This window comes from Gallinula chloropus (genome assembly GCF_964237585.1).
Source record: "Gallinula chloropus genome assembly, chromosome: 22".
Lineage (NCBI taxonomy): Eukaryota > Metazoa > Chordata > Aves > Gruiformes > Rallidae > Gallinula > Gallinula chloropus.
This window is the reverse complement of record NC_140107.1, coordinates 9,193,283-9,211,542: the sequence shown is the minus strand read 5'-3', so window position 1 is coordinate 9,211,542 and position 18,260 is coordinate 9,193,283. Positions and strand designations below refer to the sequence as shown.

Sequence of the window (18,260 nt, the reverse complement as noted above, 5' to 3'; positions counted from 1 at the left end):
AGCCACAGCCCATCACAGCCCATCACAGGGGATGAGCTGACAGGTACCTGATGAGGGGGGTGTGACCTCAGAAACAATTGTGATTGCAGCCACACACATCTCTCATCTGCTGTGGAACATCACAAGCTGACACAGATCCATCTGTGGGCTTTGACGTATATTCTAGTGGAGACAGCTCTAAGCAGCAGATTTTCTGTTCTTAAGCAAACTTAGTGAAGTCCCTGTTCTGAATGCAACCTCTGCCTTGTGCTTGGGTGAAACAGGAGTTCCAGTGCTGAACAATACGTACTCAAGTGATGAAATTCCTCACAACAGCCTCTCTGCTGTGCAGCCGTTGCACAGGCTCCACGGTGTGTACACAGGTTTGGTTACTGCACCATGTGGTGCAGCTGAAATGTGCTGGAACACTGAAGAGTTCAGCCCGAGCTAAGCCCCAGGGCTGCAGGAGCTGTTACCCAATTGATAAATAACAATCTGTACTGACGAACCTCTGTGGACTTCAGAGAACTGGCACTGACGGCCAGGGACCCACTTACTGACACGAGCAGCACCCTGCCCGGGGATGGCGTCACGGAGGGGACAGGGGCGGAAAAGGGACAACAGAGCGATGGCCTTTTTAAGTCTGCCACCCCATCACGCTGGCAGCCGCTGGCGCGGGGAGAGGGCCCGGCCAAGACAAACAGCCCGTGTTTGCCTGGCGCCGCGAGCCAGCGGAAGAGCCTTCGTATAAGCGGGCGGCTGCCGAGCGGCGGCTCAGTGCCGCTGCCGGGGGAACATGCCACGGTGCGCTCCCGGAGCGCTGCCGCGGGACGGCCCGCGGGGACAGGTACCGCGGGCGGCCCCTCTCCTCGCCGGGCGGCGGCTCGGGAGCGGGCAGCGGGTCCCTAGGCGAGGGGAACCCGGGGCCGCGCAGCAGCCCCGGCGCCGAGCGAGGGTCCCGGGTCCCCCGGGCAGCGGGGCGGAGGGTGGGGGGGTGGGTGTGTGTCATGTGACCGCGAGGCCACGTCCCCGCGTCACGTGAGGGGCGGCGCGGTCAGGTGGCGGCGGCCGGACATGGCGGCGGCGCGAAGGCTGGTGCCGCGCTGGGCGGTGTCGCTGCGGCCGGTGAGCGGGGCCGGGCCGGGAGCGGCGGGGAGCGGCGGGCGCGGGGCCGGGCTCGGCTCACGCTCTCCCTCCCTCCCTTGCTCCCCAGGTCAGCGCCGCGGCGGCGGCCGGAGCCTTCCCGAAGCGTGTGAAGGTGGTGGAGGTGGGGCCGCGCGACGGGCTCCAGAACGAGAAGGTGCGGCCGGGCCGGGGGCTGGGAGCGGGACCGGGGGCGGGACCGGGGCCGGGGGCCGAGGCCGGGGCCGGGGCCCTCCGCGGGTACCCTGCGCCCCGCCGCTTCCCTCTTCGGCCCGGCGCTGGGAGGGGGCGGGTTGCGGCGGTGGGAGAGGCCGTGGGAGATCCTGATCCGAGGCGGGGCTTCGCTTTCCCCTGCTCAGGGTGTGGTACCCACGGCGGTGAAAATCCGGCTGATCGACATGCTGTCAGAGACCGGGCTGCAGGTGATAGAGGCCACCAGCTTTGTGTCCCCCAAGTGGGTTCCCCAGGTCAGTGTTCCAGCGGGATTCACCCGGTAATGGTCATCCAGGGCAGGGATTGCAGCCCCAGAGCCCTGGTTACTGCAGCTTGTAGCTGGGTGAGAAGCAGCAAAGGCACATAAAGGACCTTGCAACATCCCAGACCTTCCCCTTGGACCTGTGACAGAGCAAACACGCAGCTGGGACACAAACAGCTGGCTGCACGTGTTGGCACAGGCTTGGCTGGGTGCCTGCACTGCCACCCTTCACAGGGTGCAGTGCTTCAGGGCCTGTTTCTCTTACCCCCAGTACTGCTGGCCCAGTTCATATGGATAAATTGAGATAAATAAACATAGTTAATCATCAGAAGTGGATGTTGTGACTCAGAATTCCTTGATTCCTTTGCAGATGGCTGACCACACCGAAGTCATGCAAGGGATCAATAAGTTGCCTGGAATCAGTTATCCTGTGCTGACCCCCAACCTGAAGGGGTTCCAGGCAGCGGTAAGAGAGGCAGCACGGGGCGTTCCCAGTGCCTCCTGTGTGGGCACGAGGGGCCTGTGGGGGAGGGTGGGGCACACACTGTGTGTTCCCACACGCTGTGGCCTCAGGGCTCCTTTACGAGGGATCGTTTTGCTGGGGGAATAGAAACCTGATGTTTATGAGGCCTTGATGTGTTTCCTGTTATTCAGATAAAAAGATGGGTAGTTGGTAGGGATGCTTTCAGCCTTATCCCCCATCCTGCAGCTCCATCCAGCTGCTGCAGCTTTACTGCTGCATCTGTAACTCTGTGCTCCCTGGGCACCCCGTTCTGATGCCCAACTGCTCTTTGGGAGAAGAAATTTCTCCTCATTTCTAACCTGAACCTCCCCTGGCACAACTCCCAGCCATTCCCTCTCATCCTATGGCTACTTATCTGTGAGAAGAGGCTGAGCCCAGCTCCCCACCACCTCCTGGAGAGAGCAGTGAGGTCTCCCTGAACCTCCTGTTCTCCAGGCTGAACAGTCCCAGCTCCCTCAGCTACATCAGACTGGTGTTCCAGACCCTTTCATGCTCTCCATTGGCAGGTGGCAGCAGGGGCCAAAGAAGTGTCGATCTTTGGAGCAGCATCTGAGCTCTTCACCAAGAAGAACATCAACTGCTCCATAGAGGAGAGTTTGGAGAGATTCGAGGAAGTGATGTCGGCAGCCAGAGCAGGCAGCGTTCCTGTCCGGGGGTGAGCGGCTCCTGCTGTGGGCCTGGCATCGAGCGGCTTGTGGGGACACTGGGGGTGTTTCTCCAGCTGGCTGGGTGTGAGCAGATGTGAGCTCAGCGTGGTGAGAGGCACCACCACACTAACACAGCTCCAGACACTGGCCTGGTGCAAAGTCCATTCTGCTTTGCACTCTGCCAGATGGATCTGAACACTCTGCCAGGTGTTCAGGGCCAGGTTGGCTGGGGCCCTGGGCAGCCTTGTGTAGCTCCAGGCCTGGAGGTTGGTGTCCCTGCCTGTGTCAGGGGGTTGGAGCTCTGTGACCCTTGGGGTCCCTTCCAACCCAGACCAGTCTGGGGTTCTGTGATTTGCCCTTTGTGGAATCGTTCTGCGTTACCACAAGACCCAAAGTAACACCAGCCTCTAGGCAGACATTCCACGTGGAGCCAGGTAGATCCCCAACCTCACTGGCCTGTGTAGCCTGTGTGCTCCTGGATTGGCAAATTTTCCACGTCCCTGGAAGCAGGAATTGTTGAGTAGTTACTTCTGTAAGCTCAGCCCAGCAACCTGGTGTGTAGCACGTGAAATTAGCTCTTCTGTTGTGTGTGTGAGATGCAGCACAAGCCCTGACTAACTGGGCCAGTGTAACCTCACTTCAGTTCTCCAGCTGAATGGGTGTTGTGGGGTTTTTTAACCACAGGTACGTTTCCTGTGTCCTTGGATGTCCCTATGAAGGGAAGGTGTCCGCAGCTAAAGTCGCTGAGGTGAGTTCATCATAAATATAACCAGAATCTCTGAGAGGTTTTTGGCTCCCTGGGTGTGAGTTGGGCATGGGGGAGCTGGGGGCTGTGTCAGGCTGGATCACCAAGCAGTGGGGAAGGTTACTGGTGGCTGGGATGGGTGGGGGCAGTTCAGAGCCTGTTGCCCCCGTGGCTGCCGTGCGCTCGAGTCCTCTGCAGGGACTCCAGCGGTGAACGTGCTGGCTCCTGCTCAGGTCTCGAAGAAGATGTACTCCATGGGGTGCTACGAGATCTCCCTCGGGGACACCATCGGCATTGGGACCCCAGGGAGCATGAAGGAGATGCTGGCAGCAGTGATGAAGGAGGTGCCAGTCGGGGCTCTGGCGGTTCACTGCCACGACACCTACGGGCAGGCGCTCGCCAACATCCTGGTGGCTCTGCAGGTAAGAGTCCTGCTGTGAACGCCCTTCCTGGAGGATTCCCTGTGTTTGCTGGTGGGACTGAGGAGCAGGAGCACAGTGTGTCCTTCAGGAGGGGCTTTCTGACGGCGCTTTGGTTGCAGATGGGTGTGAGTGTGGTGGATGCCTCCGTCGCTGGGCTGGGCGGCTGCCCCTACGCCCAGGGAGCCTCAGGAAACGTCGCCACAGAGGACCTGGTGTACATGCTGAACGGGCTGGGCATCCACACGGTGAGGGCCACAGTGAGGTGTGGGTGGGCTCCAGTGAGGGTTCCAAACGTGGCCTGGGGAGCGGGAGGGAGATGGGTCGAGCTGCAGGATCGATCTGGGTCTGCCCCGTGGGTCAGCCAGGCCCAGCCTGAGGGCTGGGTCCTGCTGCAGCATCACCTGCCCTGCCAGCAGTGTTTCCTCTTGCCCCTGTTTCAGCCCTCTGCGATTACCCTCCCTCTCAGAATCACAGTAACGAGCAGCAGCACTTGTTAAAGTCCTCTTCAGGCTCCCTCACCTCCTGCTAGCATCCCTCCAGTTCTTACTGGGCAGCTTGACATGGCACAACTGGAACTAAGGTGTGTCCCACCTCTTTTCCTTCCCCCGTGAAGGGTGTGGATCTGCAGAAGCTGATGGACACAGGCATGTTCATCTGCAACGCTCTCAACAGACGAACCAATTCCAAAGTGTCCCAGGCATCCTGCAGACTGTGACACCGACTCCTGTTCCCCCTGGGATCAAGAAGAGAGTGAGGGTCTGGCACTGGCTGGGTTTCCCCTCCGTTCTGCTGCCTCCGATCCTCAGCACTGGAGAGGAAGAGCATGATCCCCTGGAATCGATGAAGAGATGAAAGCACATGTCACATTCAACCTTGGGACTTCAGCCACTTGCCTTAGGGAAGGGAGGACGTGGATGGGCTGGGGGAGAAGCAGCGGCCACCACACTTGCCTTGCTGCAGGGGCTGGAGTTGCTCTGAACAGTCCCCAGGAACTCCTACCTCAAGAGTCTGTTACTGTGAGCTACCAGCATAGGACAAACCCCAGGCTCTTCCTGTCCCAGCTCTTCTCCAGGTCAGCACTTGTCCTGCCCTTCTCTCTCCTCGCTCCCAACAGGAGCCTCTCCTGGTGCTCCCAGTGTCACGGGGCAGCCTTGGACTGGTTTGTCTGTCAGAAAGGACTGTATCTGTTGTAAGATACTGACAAACACTAGGAGTAACCACTGCACTATTTAATGTTCTGACCCATTAAAGATGTGTGTTTAACCCCTGCAGTTCAGGAGTTCCTGGGGTGGTTTGGTGCCTCCCGGCAGCCCCCGGTGCAGAACCCGGGCCTGAGGCCGAGGGGTGAGCTCACCAGTGGCTGTGGGGTGAGAGTCAGGAGGCCAGAGCCAGGCTGTGCTCAGGGGGGGCAGCGACAGGACACGGGGCAGCGGGTGCAGCTGGAGCAGAGGAAGCTCCAGGGGAAGGTCAGGAGGAACTTTGTCCCTGTGAGGGTGCTGGAGCCCTGGGACAGGCTGCCCGGAGAGGCTGTGTGTCTCCTTCTCTGGAGACAACCCCTGGATGTGTTCCTGTGGGATTCAGCCTGGGGGATCCTGCTCTGGCAGGGGTGGGACTGGAGGAGCTGTCGAGGCCCCTCCCGGCCCCTCCCCCTCTCCCCGCCCGCGCTTCCCGCCGGCCCCGTCGCGCGCCGGTTCGCGCTCCCGCCTGACGGGGCCGGGGGCGGGGCCGGGCCTGCGCGGGGCGGCGCTCGGGGTCGCCGAGAGGAGCCGTGACACCGAAACAGACGGGAACGGCGAAGCGAAGCGCCGGGTTAATTAATCGCCGGGTTAATGAGTCGCCGGGTTAATGAAGCGCCGGGTTAATTAATTCATCAAGCGCCCAATTAAGCCCGGTGCTGGGCGGGGCCTCCCGCCGCCAGAGGGCGCTGCGGGGCAAGGCCGCTCCCCTCAGGTGGGTGCGGAGGCCCCGCCCATCCCCTGCTCGCCCGTGGGCGTGGCCAGCGCGCTGCTCCCTGCGCCAGGCGCGCGGCGCTGACACGTTTCCATGGGAGAGCCGCGCGCGGGGCGGGGAGCGCGGCCGCTTCTTAAAGGGGCCGCGCCCGGCGCGGGGAGCGGCGGCGGCGGCGGCGGGTGAGCGGCGGGGCCGGGCCGGGCCGGGCCGGGCCGGGCCGGGAGCACCGCGCGGGGCCTCCTCCCGGTAACGCGGCCCTCCGCGGGCAGCCCCGGGCCCGGCTCCGGGGGTCGCTCCCGGCCCCGCCGCCCTGTCCCGCTCACCGGCACCGCGGGCTCCGCAGCCCCCGCCCGGCTCCGGCCTCCCCTGCAGCCCCCCTCGGCCAGCCCCGCCGCCGGGGGCGCGGTGCCCGGGGTGGGGCTTTCGCGTCCCGGCCCTTCCGCTGCGGTGGGTGGGCCGGGGGGGGTCGTGCCGGGGGTGACCCCGGCTGGGGTGTAACGGGAAGAAGCGGCGGCTTCCCCGGCACGGGGCGGGTGTGGAGGATCCTTCCCTGCCCGGGAGGTGTGACCGGGAGTCCAACCACCTGCCGGCCCGGCCCCCTCCGGATGTCCTGGAGCGGTGCTGACGTGACACTCCGAGCCCCGGCAGCCCTCTCGGGCCCACCCCGGGCTGCTTCTCGCACCGAGCGGCCTCTCCTTGCGCAGGAGCCATGGCAGAGAAGATCCTGGTGACCGGCGGAGCTGGCTACATCGGCAGCCACTGTGTGCTGGAGCTGGCGCAGGCTGGCTACGTCCCCGTGGTCATAGACAACTTCCACAACGCCATCCGAGGTGCGGCGAGACCCCGTCCCTTCCTGCCGCGGGGCTCAGCCCCTCTCAGCCCCTCTGGGGACCTGCGGCTGCCCCAGCACCTCGCCCCCTCCCCTCTCCCCAGGGTCCGACTCGCTCCCCGAGAGCCTCCGGCGTGTGCAGCAGATCGTGAGCCGGCCCATCCTGTTCCAGGAGCTGGATATCACCGACGAGGCAGCGCTGCAGGAGCTCTTCAGTAAGGTGAGGGCAAGAGCTGCGGCGGCCCGAGGAGAGGGGCTTGTGCAGGGGGTTGGGAGCTGGGATGGAGACGTGGGCTGGGCAGGAGCTGAGCAGGAAGTGCTGTGACCGGCAAACGTCCCTCTGGACCTTGGAGACCTGAATGAATCTCCCAGGGAGACTTGTGATGGGTTTCTGCCCGGAGCTCCTGCCTCCTGGAGCTGTGGCGCTGGCACCCAGCCCTTTCTCCCTCTGCAGCACCGCTTCTCGGCCGTGATGCACTTTGCGGGGCTGAAGGCAGTGGGGGAGTCGGTGCAGAAGCCCCTGGAGTACTACAGGGTGAACCTGACTGGGACCATCCGGCTGCTGGAGGTGAGCGGGGCTGGGAGGTGCCAGGGATGTGATCGTCCCCCTGTCCTGGGCACTGGTGAGGACACCCCTCGAGTGCTGAGTTCCAGTTCTGGGCTCCTCGCTACCAGAAGGACATTGAAGGGCTGGAGCAGGGCTGGGGAAGGGGCTGGAGCACAAGTCTGAGGGGGAGCAGCTGAGGGAATTTGGTGGGGGCTGGTCAGGGGAAGAGGAGGCTGAGGGGAGATCTGATCCCTCTCTGCAGCTCTTGGGAAGGGGGGTGTAGCCAAGGGGGGTGGGTTGGTCTCTTCACACAGGTATCAAGTGATAAGACAAGAGGAAACAGCCTCAGGTAGCGCTGGGGGAGGTTTGGCTGGATATCAGGAAACATTTCTTCCCACAAAGGGCTGCCAAGCCCTGGAACTGGCTGCCTGGGGCAGCGGGGGAGTCCTGGTCCCCGTTGGGATTTAGGAGCCGTTGGGATGTGGCGCTCGGGGCCATGGGGTGGGGGTGGCCTTGGCAGCGCTGGGTTAACGGCTCCTCGGTGGGTCTGTGAGGCTCTGGCTGGGTGTGACCCCGCTCTGGGGTGACTCTGCTGCCCGCAGCCCCTGCCCTGCTCCCAGGGCTGCGCTGGCACCCTGGGAACTGCCGCCTGCCCGGGGCTGAGCTGAGCTGGAGGGCATGGAGCTCGCTGCTCAGTGCTGGCTGGTCCCTGCTCCCCAGACCATGAGGGCCCACGGCGTGAGGAGCATCGTGTTCAGCAGCTCTGCCACCGTCTACGGAGACCCCAAGTACCTGCCCCTGGACGAGAACCACCCGGCTGGCGGCTGCACCAACCCCTACGGCAAATCCAAGTTCTTCATCGAGGAGATGATTCGGGATCTCTGCAGAGCAGAGAGGGTGAGGAGCTGCCCCTGGCACCCAGCGCTGGGAATGGAGCCTTTTCCCCTGGAGCGCGCTGGGGTGACCCAGCAGCCCCGTCTGTGTCTCCCCAGGACTGGAACGCTGTTCTCCTGCGCTACTTCAACCCCATCGGCGCCCACGAGTCGGGGATGATTGGAGAAGATCCCCAGGGGATCCCCAACAACCTCATGCCCTACGTGGCGCAGGTAGAGCCCCCACTGCAGCTGCTGAGGCCCCCCAGGCTCACGGTGCCCGTGTGGGGTGTGAGCTGACGGGGCTGCCCTGGGCTCGTCCCTCTCTGCAGGTGGCCGTGGGACGCCGGGAGTTCCTGAGCGTGTTTGGGGACGACTACAAGACAGAGGATGGGACGGGTGCGTTGCAGGACGGGCGGAGCAGAGACCCCCCTGGCCCTGCAGCCCCAGCCCCCCGCTCACCCTGCGTGTCCCCACAGGCGTCAGGGATTACATCCACGTGGTGGATCTGGCCAGGGGCCATCTCGCTGCTTTGAAGAAGCTCAAGGAGAACTGTGGCTGCAAGGTACCAGGGTGGCTGTTGTCTGGGGTGGGGCTGGGCGGGCGCAGCCCTGGGGGAGCTGACAGGGGCCCTGGGGAGGAACCTGATCTGTGTCACTCACCCTTCTCCCAGATCTACAACCTGGGCACAGGCACCGGCTACTCTGTCCTGCAGATGGTCCGGGCCATGGAGAAAGCCTCAGGGAGGGAGGTAAGGTCTGCCCCACCGGCACAGAGCCAGCGGCTCACCCTGGCCGCCCCCCCCCCCCCCCACTGTCCCTGCCATGGCAGGAGCCCCCCAGCCCCAGCCCACGGTGCCACTGTCCCCCCAGATCCGGTACAAGGTCGTGGGCCGGCGGGAGGGAGACGTCGCCTCCTGCTACGCCGACCCGGCGCTGGCGGAGCGCGAGCTGGGCTGGAAAGCTGCCTTTGGCCTGGACAAGATGTGTAAGAGCATCTCCCCCACCCCCTGTGCTGCCCCCAGCCCCCCTTCTGCCTCCCCCCATCCCTCACCGCCGCTCTCCCTCTTGCAGGTGAGGACCTGTGGCGGTGGCAGCTGCAGAATCCCACCGGCTTCAGCAAGAACTGAGCCAGGGCCCCCAGGGCATCTCTCTGGGGGGCAGGGGAGGGAGCTCCAGGAGCCCCCCCCAGCCCCCGTCACCCCAGGAGAACGCCCTGATGGCTGCCAGGGGCTGCCCCCCCTTCTCCTGCCCCCCATTCTGGTTTGTGAGGACCAAACCTCAGCTCCTCCGCGCTCCAGCCGTGGTGGAGCAGCTGCTGGCTGGGGCTTGGCCAGCCCCCCCCCTGCACACAGCCCCCCTGGCTCACCCAGTGCCCATAATCACGTTGCCCAGAAGGCTCCCCTGGGCCCTCAGCTCCTGCTCCTATTTATTGCCGCCGGCTCCGGCGGCTCCGGTGCTGCTGACGCACCAGCTGGCTTCATACCTGACACGACTAAATTATGAATCGAGCTTTTGAGTTGGTTTTAAATAAACTTTCTTACTTTCTCAGTGGCAGCTCTGTTCTGCTGGAGCTGCTGCCCCAGAAAGGGCACCGCGGGGCCTCCCACCCAGCCAGGACTCAGAGCGGCGCTGGGAGAGGTTCATGATTTATTTACCCTTGTTTCTGGACTCTGTGGAACACACACACACAAACCCCAAACACGTACAAGGAAGACAGAAGAGAGAGGGGGAGAAACAGAAGAAGAAAGGAAAAAAAACCAACCCCAACCCAAAGGATAAAGAAAGCTGGATGGAGGAATGGAGAGAAGCCGTTGTCCCTCCCGGGCCCGCAGCGGGTGCTGCCCAGGCCCGAGGGAGCAGGAATGCTCTGGGGAGGGGCCAGCACTGCCCCCCGGCCGTGCCCGAGGATCGCTGCGCGGCCCAGACCCCCCCTGCGCACCCGGTTCCAGTTCACAGGCAGATAGGTCAGTCTGTCCGTCCGCCAGCGCCCAGGTAACACGCAGGGAGCCGCTGCCCCGTCCCAGCACCCCCCTGCCCCCCTCCCCAGCCCCCTTCTCGCCCCCTCCCACCCACCGAGTGCAGGGGGGGGGGGGGGCACAGCAGCTTTAACACAGATGAAGTAGAAGAGTGAGCGGGACCGAACCCCAAACAGGGGGACAGAGCCGGGGTCCCCCCGCTGCCAGCAGCAGCGTTGCTGGGTTAAGACTGGGGGAGGTGTTGGGAGGGGGAGGGTGGGGGTGTGTTGGGGGACAAACCCACCCCCCAGCCCCAAGGGACCACCCCAGGGTGGGTCTGGCTCTCAGAGCGGGTTATTGCTTTGCGCATCCCGGCCGGGGGCAGCGCTGCCGGCACCGAGCCCCCCGGGCAGCCCTGGGCAGGGGTCGGGCCTGGCGGCACCGCGGGCGCCCGGGGGGCAGCGGAGGGGCTGGAGGCTGGTTGGGGGGGGTGGGGGGCTGCGGGGGTCGTTTTGTTTCCTAAAAGACATGTACAGCTCCAGCCCCGCAGGGCCCGACCCTGCTGCGGGCTCAGCCCAGGGAGGAGAGCGAGGAGAAGGGCAGCGCTGCTCAACAGCCCTGGGGAGAGGAGGGGGGCAGCCAGGACCACCCCCCCACCACCACGAGAGACATTCGGGAGCTGCTCTGGGCGGGGGCAGGTCCTGGCCCCCAGCCTGGGGGGACACGGCTTGGCCACAGCCTGCAGGCCCTGGGGAGAGGAGTGATTGTTGGGCAGGGCCCAGAGACCCCCGGGCTGGGCCACAGCAGCCCCCCAGCATCGGATGCTGGTGAGATGACGCTGGAAGCAAAGCTGCTTCCTCCAGCTGCGCCAGGAGCCGGCTCAGGGGCTGGGGGGGTCTCCCCTCCCCTCTCCTGCCCAGCGCCAGCCCGAGTGCCAAGGGAAGGAGAAGTAGCAGCAAGAGCGACAGTGAGGAGGGGGTGGGCGCCGGGTGGGCTCCGCAGCGAAGCCGCCTGCGAGCTGGCTGTGAGGGCAGCGAGCCGGCCCAGGGAGGGGGAGACCCCTCTGGGACCCCCCCAGGTCAAGGAGGAGATTGTAAAAGCAACAAGAGGAGGAGGAAGAGGAGGGAGGAGGTGATTATCTGGAGGAGGGCAGAGCTGCCCCAAGCCAAGGCTGCTGGAGGAGGGGTGAGCCCGCCGGGGAGTGTGCGTGTGCGACAGGGCTGGGGCCAGGCCCGGCGTGGGGGTGCAGGAGCTGTGGGGTGTCCCTCTGCCGCCCCCGGGCAGCTGCTGGCCCAGAGCGGAGCCTCTCCCTGCGCCCCGCGGCCTCGGCAGGAGAGTCCCGGGTTCCGGAGCTCCCCCTGGGAACCCGGGAGTCGCCTGAGCGGAGGCTGAGGGGCTGAGGGCAGAGGAGGAGCAGGGGCTGCTCTGCCCCACGGAGGGTTCCGGAAGGTTCCGGAGGGTGCCCCAGCCCTGCCCTCGCCCACCGAGCTCCTCCCGTCCCACCCCTAATACTGTCACGAGAAAAACCAAACCCAACACCAAGGCCCGGCCCGTGCCAGCCCAGACCCCCGCCCCGCAGTGCCCGGCCGGGGAGGCGGCGGGATGGAGACCCCCACCCGCCCCCCTGGGAGCAGAGAAAAGGCCCCGCCCAGACTGGCCTGAGCTCCGGTCTCAGCTCCGGCAGCAGCAGGGGCTGGCAGGGCCCCCCACCCAGCTGGAGAGGACGCGGTGCGAGGAGCTGGGGGGGGCAGGGCCCGGGGGTGCGGCGGGAGGGGCGGGGGGGGGGCCATGGCTTCTGTCTGCAGCAGACGGGTCATGGGGGGGAGATGGGCGGCTGCGGCCTGGGCCTCCTTCCCCGCGCCCGTCCCCAGCGGCTCCGCTCAGATCCGGGGCAGCAGCTTCTCAATGAACTCCTTCACCGCCATCATCTCCTGCGGGCAGCGCCGAGCCCGTCACACGGGGGGCTCAAGGGGCACCCCCAGCCCCAGGCACGGGGGCTGCGCGGCCACCACGGGCAGCAAACGCATCCCGGGGGGGTCCCAAGACCCACCCCGGGCCCCCACCGGCCCCACGCCCAGGGACTGACCTGAGGACAGGAACTGTGCATCACCCCAGGGTAGGTTTTGAACTGCACCTTGGTGGGGGTGACGACAGATTTCAGCTTCTCGGCGGTGAGCGCCCCGAAACGCACGGGGATCATGGGGTCCATCTCCCCGTGGCACTGCAGGATGGCAATGTCCTTGTTCACGCCGTTGTTGGCCGCCTGCAGCGAGGAGGGAAGCGCTTGGGGGTGCCCAGGGGAGGGGAGCTGGTGCTTTTCCTGCAGCCCCCCAGGCAGCTCCCAGCCGTCCTCATGAGGGAAGCGGCAGAGCTGTGGTTGCCCCCACACCGAATGCCCCCCCCCCCAGCGCTGGCACCAGGACCAGGGCACTGCTCCCCGCTCAGAGATGCCCACACAGGGGTGGCAGAGCCCTGACCACATCCAGGGAGCAGGGGGCTGGGATTAAACCCCCCCCACAGGGGTGGCAGAGCCCTGACCACATCCAGGGAGCAGGGGGCTGGGATTAACTCCCCCCCCACAGGCACCCTGGGCTCACACTGTGGAAAATTCCGGATGGGAAACACTCCCCACCTCCCCACCCCACACCCCCCTCCCCGCAGACGGCGGTGGGGTACCTGGGGGAAGGCCTTGTGCAGCGGCAGCCAGCAGCTGAGCGCCACGATGCCGGCGAGCTGGTGCTGGCAGGTGAGGGCTGTGTACAGCGACAAGGCACCGCCCTGCAGCAGGTGAGGGAGGGGTCAGCACTGCGGGGTGCCCACCAGCCCCCACCCGCCCCCCTGCCATGGACAGGCCCTTTGGGGGGGGGCTCAGCCCCCCCAGCCCACAGCTCACCTGCGAGAAGCCCCCCAGGATGATGCGGTTGGGGGGGATCCCGTTCTTCATCTCGTGCTCAATAATTGCTTTAACTGGGAGAAGGCAAGAGAAACGGGTCAGTGAAGGGCTGGAGAGCAGCACCCGAGGCGTCAGGGAGAGGGGAGACCAAACACATGCGGCTCCAGCCAGGGAGAAGGTGGGCTGGGATGGGGGGAGCGGGACAGGGGGAGGGAAGACACTCACTCCTGTCCCAGCAAGGGAAAATCTCAGAACCACAGACTGGTTTGGGTTGGAAGGGACCCTAAAGATCATCCAGTCCCACCCCCTGCCATGGGCAGGGACACCCTCCCCAGCCCAGGCTGCTCAAGGCCCCATCCAACTCGGCCTCAGACACCTCCAGGGAGGGGGCAGCCACCACTTCCCTGGGCACCCATCATCTTCTTGGCCTCCTCTGGACCCCTTCCGACAGGCCCATGTCCTGGAAAGGCACCCAGGAGCTTGGCACTCCCTCCCCCCTGAAGTTTCTTACTGTTTTCTGCAGCTTTCTTGATCCCAGCTTCATCCTCTGGTGCATCCGGGGTCAACCCCATCAGATCAAACCTGGGAGGAGACACAGGGTCACCCCAAGCTGTCGCCCCAAACCTCTCCCAGCCCCCCTGGGTGTGGGGAGGTGGGAGCTGTCAAAGCTCTGCCCTCCCCCAACTCTGCCAGGACAGTGGATTTAAGCTCTTCAGCCCCGTGTTGTGTGTCCCCCCCTCCCCAAACCTGCAGCACTGACCAGGAGGGCATCACCATCTTCATGTTGAGCGTCACTGGGATCCGGGGCCTGTGGAGGAAACAGTCTGGGTGTTTCTGCTGGAGGGCAGCCAGCCCCAGCCCAGGGGAGGGGGGGACACCCTCCCACCCCCAGCTGCAGGACAAGGGACAGCAGCAGGTCAGGGCCACCAGACCCAGCCCAGGGACTGCCAGGTGACCCCAGGGCCGGTCCCTGAGCAGAGCCTGGCTGTGGTGGCAGCCCCGGGGTGGTACAGAGCCCATTTGGGGAGGGAGCACCAGCCTCCTCCCTCTCCTGTCTGCTCCTGCTGAGCCCAGAGACGCTGCCAGAGCGGCTGCTTCTGCTGCTGAGACCAGTAGGAAGCCAAGGTCCTGCTGCTGGGGACACTGCTGCGGCAGAGCAGAGCTCTCCCAGCCCGGTGAGTGTCCCCCCACCCCTGGCTCAGGATGCCTTCAGCATCAGGGAGCAGTTCCCTTCCCCTCAGCCGAGCCCCCAGCAGCCCCCGGGGAGAGGCGGAGGGCAGAGGCAGGGACAACACCGCCCCGAGCAGCCGCTGTGGGGAACCACTGCCCACAGCCAGAACAGGCCAGGGCTGGGGCACTGCTCCCACAGCACCCCCTCTGCCCTCCCACAGAGCCTCAGGAGGGCTGGCACAGCCCCCCCTCTGCCCTCCCAGAGCCTCAGGAGGGCTGGCACAGCCCACCCAGGCTCCCCAGGGCCCCTCCTGCGGTGAGAGCGGCACTTACGCGTGAGGGCAGATGTACTTCACGTAGGGGAGGCGGATGGAGGAGAGGGCATCAGCCCAGCTGTGCCTGGGAAGAGAGGAGAGGAGGGAGCTGAAGGCTCACCTGAGCTTCCTGGAGACGGTGAGGGACTTCCCCGAGGACACTTCTCCTCCAGAGCTGCTTGGCCCTGTGTGCTGAGGTTATCCTACCCACCCCAGCAGCCTGACTCCCACCGTGAAGCCCCGCTGCACAAGCGGTAACAGCGGAGGGGCTGTTGTCAGCAAGGGGCTGTTATCAGCAAGGGGCTGTTATCAGCAAGGGGCTGTTGTCAGCAAGGGGCTGTTGTCAGCAAGGGGCTGTTGTCAGCAAGGGGCTGTTGTCAGCAAGGCAGGAAGGGAGAATCTCCCAGGAAGGGAGAAGCCTTTGAACTGCTGCACCTCACGCTGCCCTCTCCAAGGTGGCCTTGCGCTGGGGGGAGATGCACTCTCACAGACACAACACAACTCCCAGCCCTCCCAAGGGCTGGAAAACCCCACAGCGCTCATCTGCTCCCCTCAAAGGCAGCAGAACATCAAACCTGGGGGGGCTGCTGGGATCACAATAAATACTCAAGCCCAGGCAGCTGCTGGCCAGCAGCACAGCCACGGGGCTGAGCTCCAAGTCCCAGCCAAATCTCACAGCTGGGGCTCCCAGCAAACAGCCGAACCCATCAACAGCTGCTCTGGTTGTACTCACCCCGTGTCTCCAAGGCCATGTAAAAAAATAACCTGGGAAATGAAGCAGAAAAGCAAGGGAATTAGATGGTGTGAAAGGCTGGGAGGCAGGAGAGGCTGGGCTGGGCTGGTGGGGAGGTGGCAAAAGGCCCCTGAGTCACAGGGGAGAGGAGCGGAGGGTAATGGCTCTGCAGCTTGGAGCAGGAGGGGTGGGTGGAACAGGCACCTCCTCATCATTGGGCTGTCACAGCCAGGTTTGTGGGCGCCCTTCCTCAGCCCCCTGGGCTGCCCAGCACCACAGAGGGCCAGGGAGGGATGGAGGGAGGGAGGGCTGGTCCTGCCAGGCTGAGCCGAGCTCACCAAGGGGCTGCAAACCCACCCGAGGGGAGAGCAGCCCGGGGAGCAGCAGGGGGGAGGCAGCCTGCCCGGCCCTGGGGCAGGACCAAGGAGTTCTGAAAGCTCCAACAACCAAACTGGGTGCGACTCCCACTGCAGGGCAGGTCCCAGCCCAAGGGACAGTTCCCCCTCCCCAGGTCCTGCATCCCCTGCGACCAGCCAAGCCCCGGGGACGCCGGCTCAGCCCGCGGGGCTCCCTCGGCCCCAGGGAAGCAGCTCCCGAGCCCCGCAGCTGCGGGAGGGAGGAGCAGGAGGGGTCTGGGCCTTACCGCGGCCGTCTCCCGCTCTGCCCCTGAGACAGTCACTGCGTCAGCGAGGAGGGGGACAGACATGTTGTTACCACACATACACCGAGCGGGACTCGGACACTGGCACCTGCGGGACAGACGGACAGAGGTGAGGCAGGGGAGCCTCAGCCCCCCCCCGACACCCACGGGCTGCTCCCGAGGGACCAGTTCTCTGGGGGAGGGGGTTTGAGAGCTGCTGAAAGCTTTGAGGCCGGTGCTCCTGGGGCCGTCCTGCCCCATCCCTGGCCCACAGCAAGGCTGGGGAGCCGGGGAGCAGCCGGCTCTCCCCACAGCCCCACGGCCGATGCCGGTGAGCGGGGCCGCGCGTGGGGCGGCAGCAGCGTTACAATTAGCTCCTCCTGTCACACCTCAGAGCCCCGAGCTGCTGGTGTGACTGTGAGGATGTGGGCAGAGGGCAACAGGCAGCCTCAGCGTCCCTTGGCTGCCAGGAGCAGCCTGACCCACATCTGCTGGGGACAGGAAGCGCAGCAGCACAGGCTTTATGGTGCTAATAAAAGGTCCAGCCCTCTTTTATGGGGCTGTTTGGGGATAAACCCAGGCGTTCAGGCACTGACATGGCATTCTCCAAGCCTGTACCCACCCCCCCAGCAAAGCCATCCCCGTGTCCCCCCCTCTGTGCTGAGCAGCCAGCCAGGGCCACCACCGCTGTGCTCAGCGCAGCAGCCAGCGTGACGGGCTGATCATCACCCCCACCCCCAAACCCTGGTCCCCCGTGGGGTGCACGGCTCTGGCAGAGCTGGCAGCCCCCACCACAGCACCCTCAGGCACGGCAGGCGATGGGGATCACTCCCAGTCCAGCACAAATCCCTGCAGCTGCCACACCACACACGACAGGCCCTAGCCCCCCACTTACGTTCCCAGTGCTGCCATCAGCTCCCAGGAGCAAGATCAGCCTCCTGGTTACTACCAGGAGGATCAAACCCCATGATCTGCCCGAGCCTTCTCATCACCTCACAGCGAGCACCATCCCCAGAGGGTTTCAGATGGCACAGGACCACCAGTCCCCCCTGCCCAGAGCCCCGGTACCACGCAGCCAGCCTTACCCACCAGAACGAGCTGCCTCCTCTACCAGCCTGGGCCAAGACCTGCCCGACTCGTTTCACCAACTGTGCATCAGCTCTCCTCCCCACTCCAATAAAAACACCGGGAACAACAAGGGAATAACAAGCTCCTCAGGTCTGGCAAACCTGGCAGAGGCTCAGCCCACGTGCTGGCGTGTAGTCCCGGGTCAGGACAGGCAGAGAGGGGAACAGCACCTGCCAAAATCCCTGGCACGACGAGCCACAGGCAAAGCAGCTCCCGTGACAGGTGGGACCGGAGACCTGCGGCTGCCCCGGCAGACACGGCGTCTGCGCCTCCTCCACAGAGGACTCGGGGACAGGAGGGTCGAGGCTGCCTGTGGCATCCCCACGGGGTCACCCCACGGGTCACCCCACAGAACCCCCCATGGGACATCCCATGTATCACCCCAAGGGTTATCCCAGGGGACACCCCATGGGTCGTGATCCATGTGTCTTCCCATGGGCCACCCCACAGGACACCCCACGGGATATCACCCCAAGGGTCACCCCATGGGTCAACCCCCCCGTGTCCCTGCAAGGGGCACCCCACAGGACACCCCACGGGACACCCCACGGGACACCCCACAGGACACCCCACGGGACACCCCGAGCATCACCCCAAGGGTCCCCCCACAGGTGCCTCCCTGGGGCGCTGCTCCCGCTCCCGGGGCATCCCCAGGGGCCACATCCGCCCCCCAAGAGCAGCTGGAGCGGAGGCCGCGGCGGGGCCGAGCCGGGCCCCGGGCGGGACAAGCCCCGGGCGGGCCGGGCCGGGCCGTGCGGGCTGCCGGCTCCCACGGCTGCCCCCGCTACGGGAGCCCGGGGCCCGGCGCCGGTGCCTCGCGAGCTGCGGGTCAACAACGGGCCCCGTTCCGCCCGCGGGCCCGGCGCGGAGGGAAGCGGGGCAGGGACGGGAACGCAGCGGGAGGCTGGAGAAGCCCCGCCCGGGCGGGGCAGCCCGAGCCCAGCGCCCGGCCCGGCCGCCCCGCGATCCTCCCGGACACTCGTTCCCCGGGCCAAGGCGGCTCTAGAGGCCGGTACCGACCGGCGGAGGCTGCGCGGCCCCCGGCCCGGCCCGCCCCCAGCCCGCGGGCCCCCGACCCGGGACACCCCGCGCCGGGACCAGGCGCCTCCCGCCGCCCCCACCCCCGCGGCGCGCGCGAACCGCCCTCCCCCCCCCCGCTGCCCTGGTGGGGGGTCCCGTTCCCCCCCCCCCGCCCCCGCCCGTGGTACGTCCCGGCCCGGCCCGGCCCGGCCCGGCCCCCACCTCTCCCGCGGGCCCGGCGCGCGCTCTCCTCCCGGCTCCCCCGACGCGCTC

The 18,260-nt window shown here is 65.8% G+C and overlaps 3 protein-coding genes across 5 annotated transcripts; 2 read left to right on the top strand and 1 right to left on the bottom strand.

The window, feature by feature from the left end:
• The first annotated feature begins 642 nt into the window (after positions 1-642).
• Positions 643-5,197, top strand: HMGCL (3-hydroxy-3-methylglutaryl-CoA lyase). Of its 2 annotated transcripts, none has more exons than XM_084274421.1 (9): positions 643-826; positions 1,193-1,279; positions 1,482-1,589; positions 1,968-2,063; positions 2,627-2,775; positions 3,452-3,515; positions 3,746-3,934; positions 4,054-4,179; positions 4,548-5,197. In XM_084274421.1, exons 1-9 carry the CDS (start codon positions 776-778, stop codon positions 4,647-4,649), a joined length of 972 nt encoding a protein of 323 aa, XP_084130547.1. In that variant the 5' UTR covers positions 643-775; the 3' UTR covers positions 4,650-5,197. The 2 variants fall into 2 exon arrangements, with proteins under 2 accessions (XP_084130547.1, XP_084130548.1); XM_084274422.1 differs by having other exon boundaries at positions 683-1,104.
• A 1,093-nt stretch (positions 5,198-6,290) lies between these two features.
• GALE (UDP-galactose-4-epimerase) lies at positions 6,291-9,390 on the top strand. Its single transcript, XM_084274263.1, has 10 exons — positions 6,291-6,714; positions 6,818-6,933; positions 7,168-7,281; positions 7,981-8,157; positions 8,253-8,366; positions 8,465-8,531; positions 8,612-8,697; positions 8,806-8,883; positions 9,005-9,119; positions 9,206-9,390. The coding sequence occupies exons 1-10, from the start codon at positions 6,594-6,596 to the stop codon at positions 9,259-9,261; spliced, it is 1,044 nt and encodes a 347-aa protein (XP_084130389.1). The 5' UTR covers positions 6,291-6,593; the 3' UTR covers positions 9,262-9,390.
• A 377-nt stretch (positions 9,391-9,767) lies between these two features.
• Positions 9,768-18,259, bottom strand: LYPLA2 (lysophospholipase 2). Of its 2 annotated transcripts, XM_084274265.1 has the most exons (10): positions 18,210-18,259; positions 15,843-15,948; positions 15,200-15,231; positions 14,486-14,551; positions 13,743-13,790; positions 13,494-13,564; positions 12,983-13,056; positions 12,766-12,867; positions 12,176-12,352; positions 9,768-12,020 (listed from the first exon to the last, which is right to left on the bottom strand). In XM_084274265.1, the coding sequence occupies exons 2-10, from the start codon at positions 15,918-15,920 to the stop codon at positions 11,970-11,972; spliced, it is 699 nt and encodes a 232-aa protein (XP_084130391.1). In that variant the 5' UTR covers positions 15,921-15,948; positions 18,210-18,259; the 3' UTR covers positions 9,768-11,969. The 2 variants fall into 2 exon arrangements, with proteins under 2 accessions (XP_084130391.1, XP_084130390.1); XM_084274264.1 differs by lacking the exon at positions 18,210-18,259 and having other exon boundaries at positions 15,843-16,101.
• Between the last annotated feature and the right edge of the window lies 1 nt (position 18,260).

Bases quoted from the DNA above. Each gene is read 5' to 3' on its own strand.
- GALE (XM_084274263.1), top strand. From the start codon at position 6,594: ATGGCAGAGAAGATCCTGGTGACCGGCGGAGCTGGCTACATCGGCAGC. The intron at 8,367-8,464 runs GTAGAGCCCCCA...CCCTCTCTGCAG, and splicing joins TCATGCCCTACGTGGCGCAG to GTGGCCGTGGGACGCCGGGA. The intron at 8,698-8,805 runs GTACCAGGGTGG...CCCTTCTCCCAG, and splicing joins AGGAGAACTGTGGCTGCAAG to ATCTACAACCTGGGCACAGG.
- LYPLA2 (XM_084274264.1), bottom strand. From the start codon at position 16,100: ATGGGGCAGGACGGCCCCAGGAGCACCGGCCTCAAAGCTTTCAGCAGC. The intron at 15,232-15,842 runs GTAAGGCCCAGA...TTCATTTCCCAG, and splicing joins CAGAGCGGGAGACGGCCGCG to GTTATTTTTTTACATGGCCT. The intron at 12,021-12,175 runs GTCAGTCCCTGG...CGCTGCCCGCAG, and splicing joins TGCACAGTTCCTGTCCTCAG to GAGATGATGGCGGTGAAGGA.
- HMGCL (XM_084274421.1), top strand. From the start codon at position 776: ATGCCACGGTGCGCTCCCGGAGCGCTGCCGCGGGACGGCCCGCGGGGA. The intron at 2,064-2,626 runs GTAAGAGAGGCA...CTCCATTGGCAG, and splicing joins TGAAGGGGTTCCAGGCAGCG to GTGGCAGCAGGGGCCAAAGA. The intron at 4,180-4,547 runs GTGAGGGCCACA...TCCCCCGTGAAG, and splicing joins ACGGGCTGGGCATCCACACG to GGTGTGGATCTGCAGAAGCT.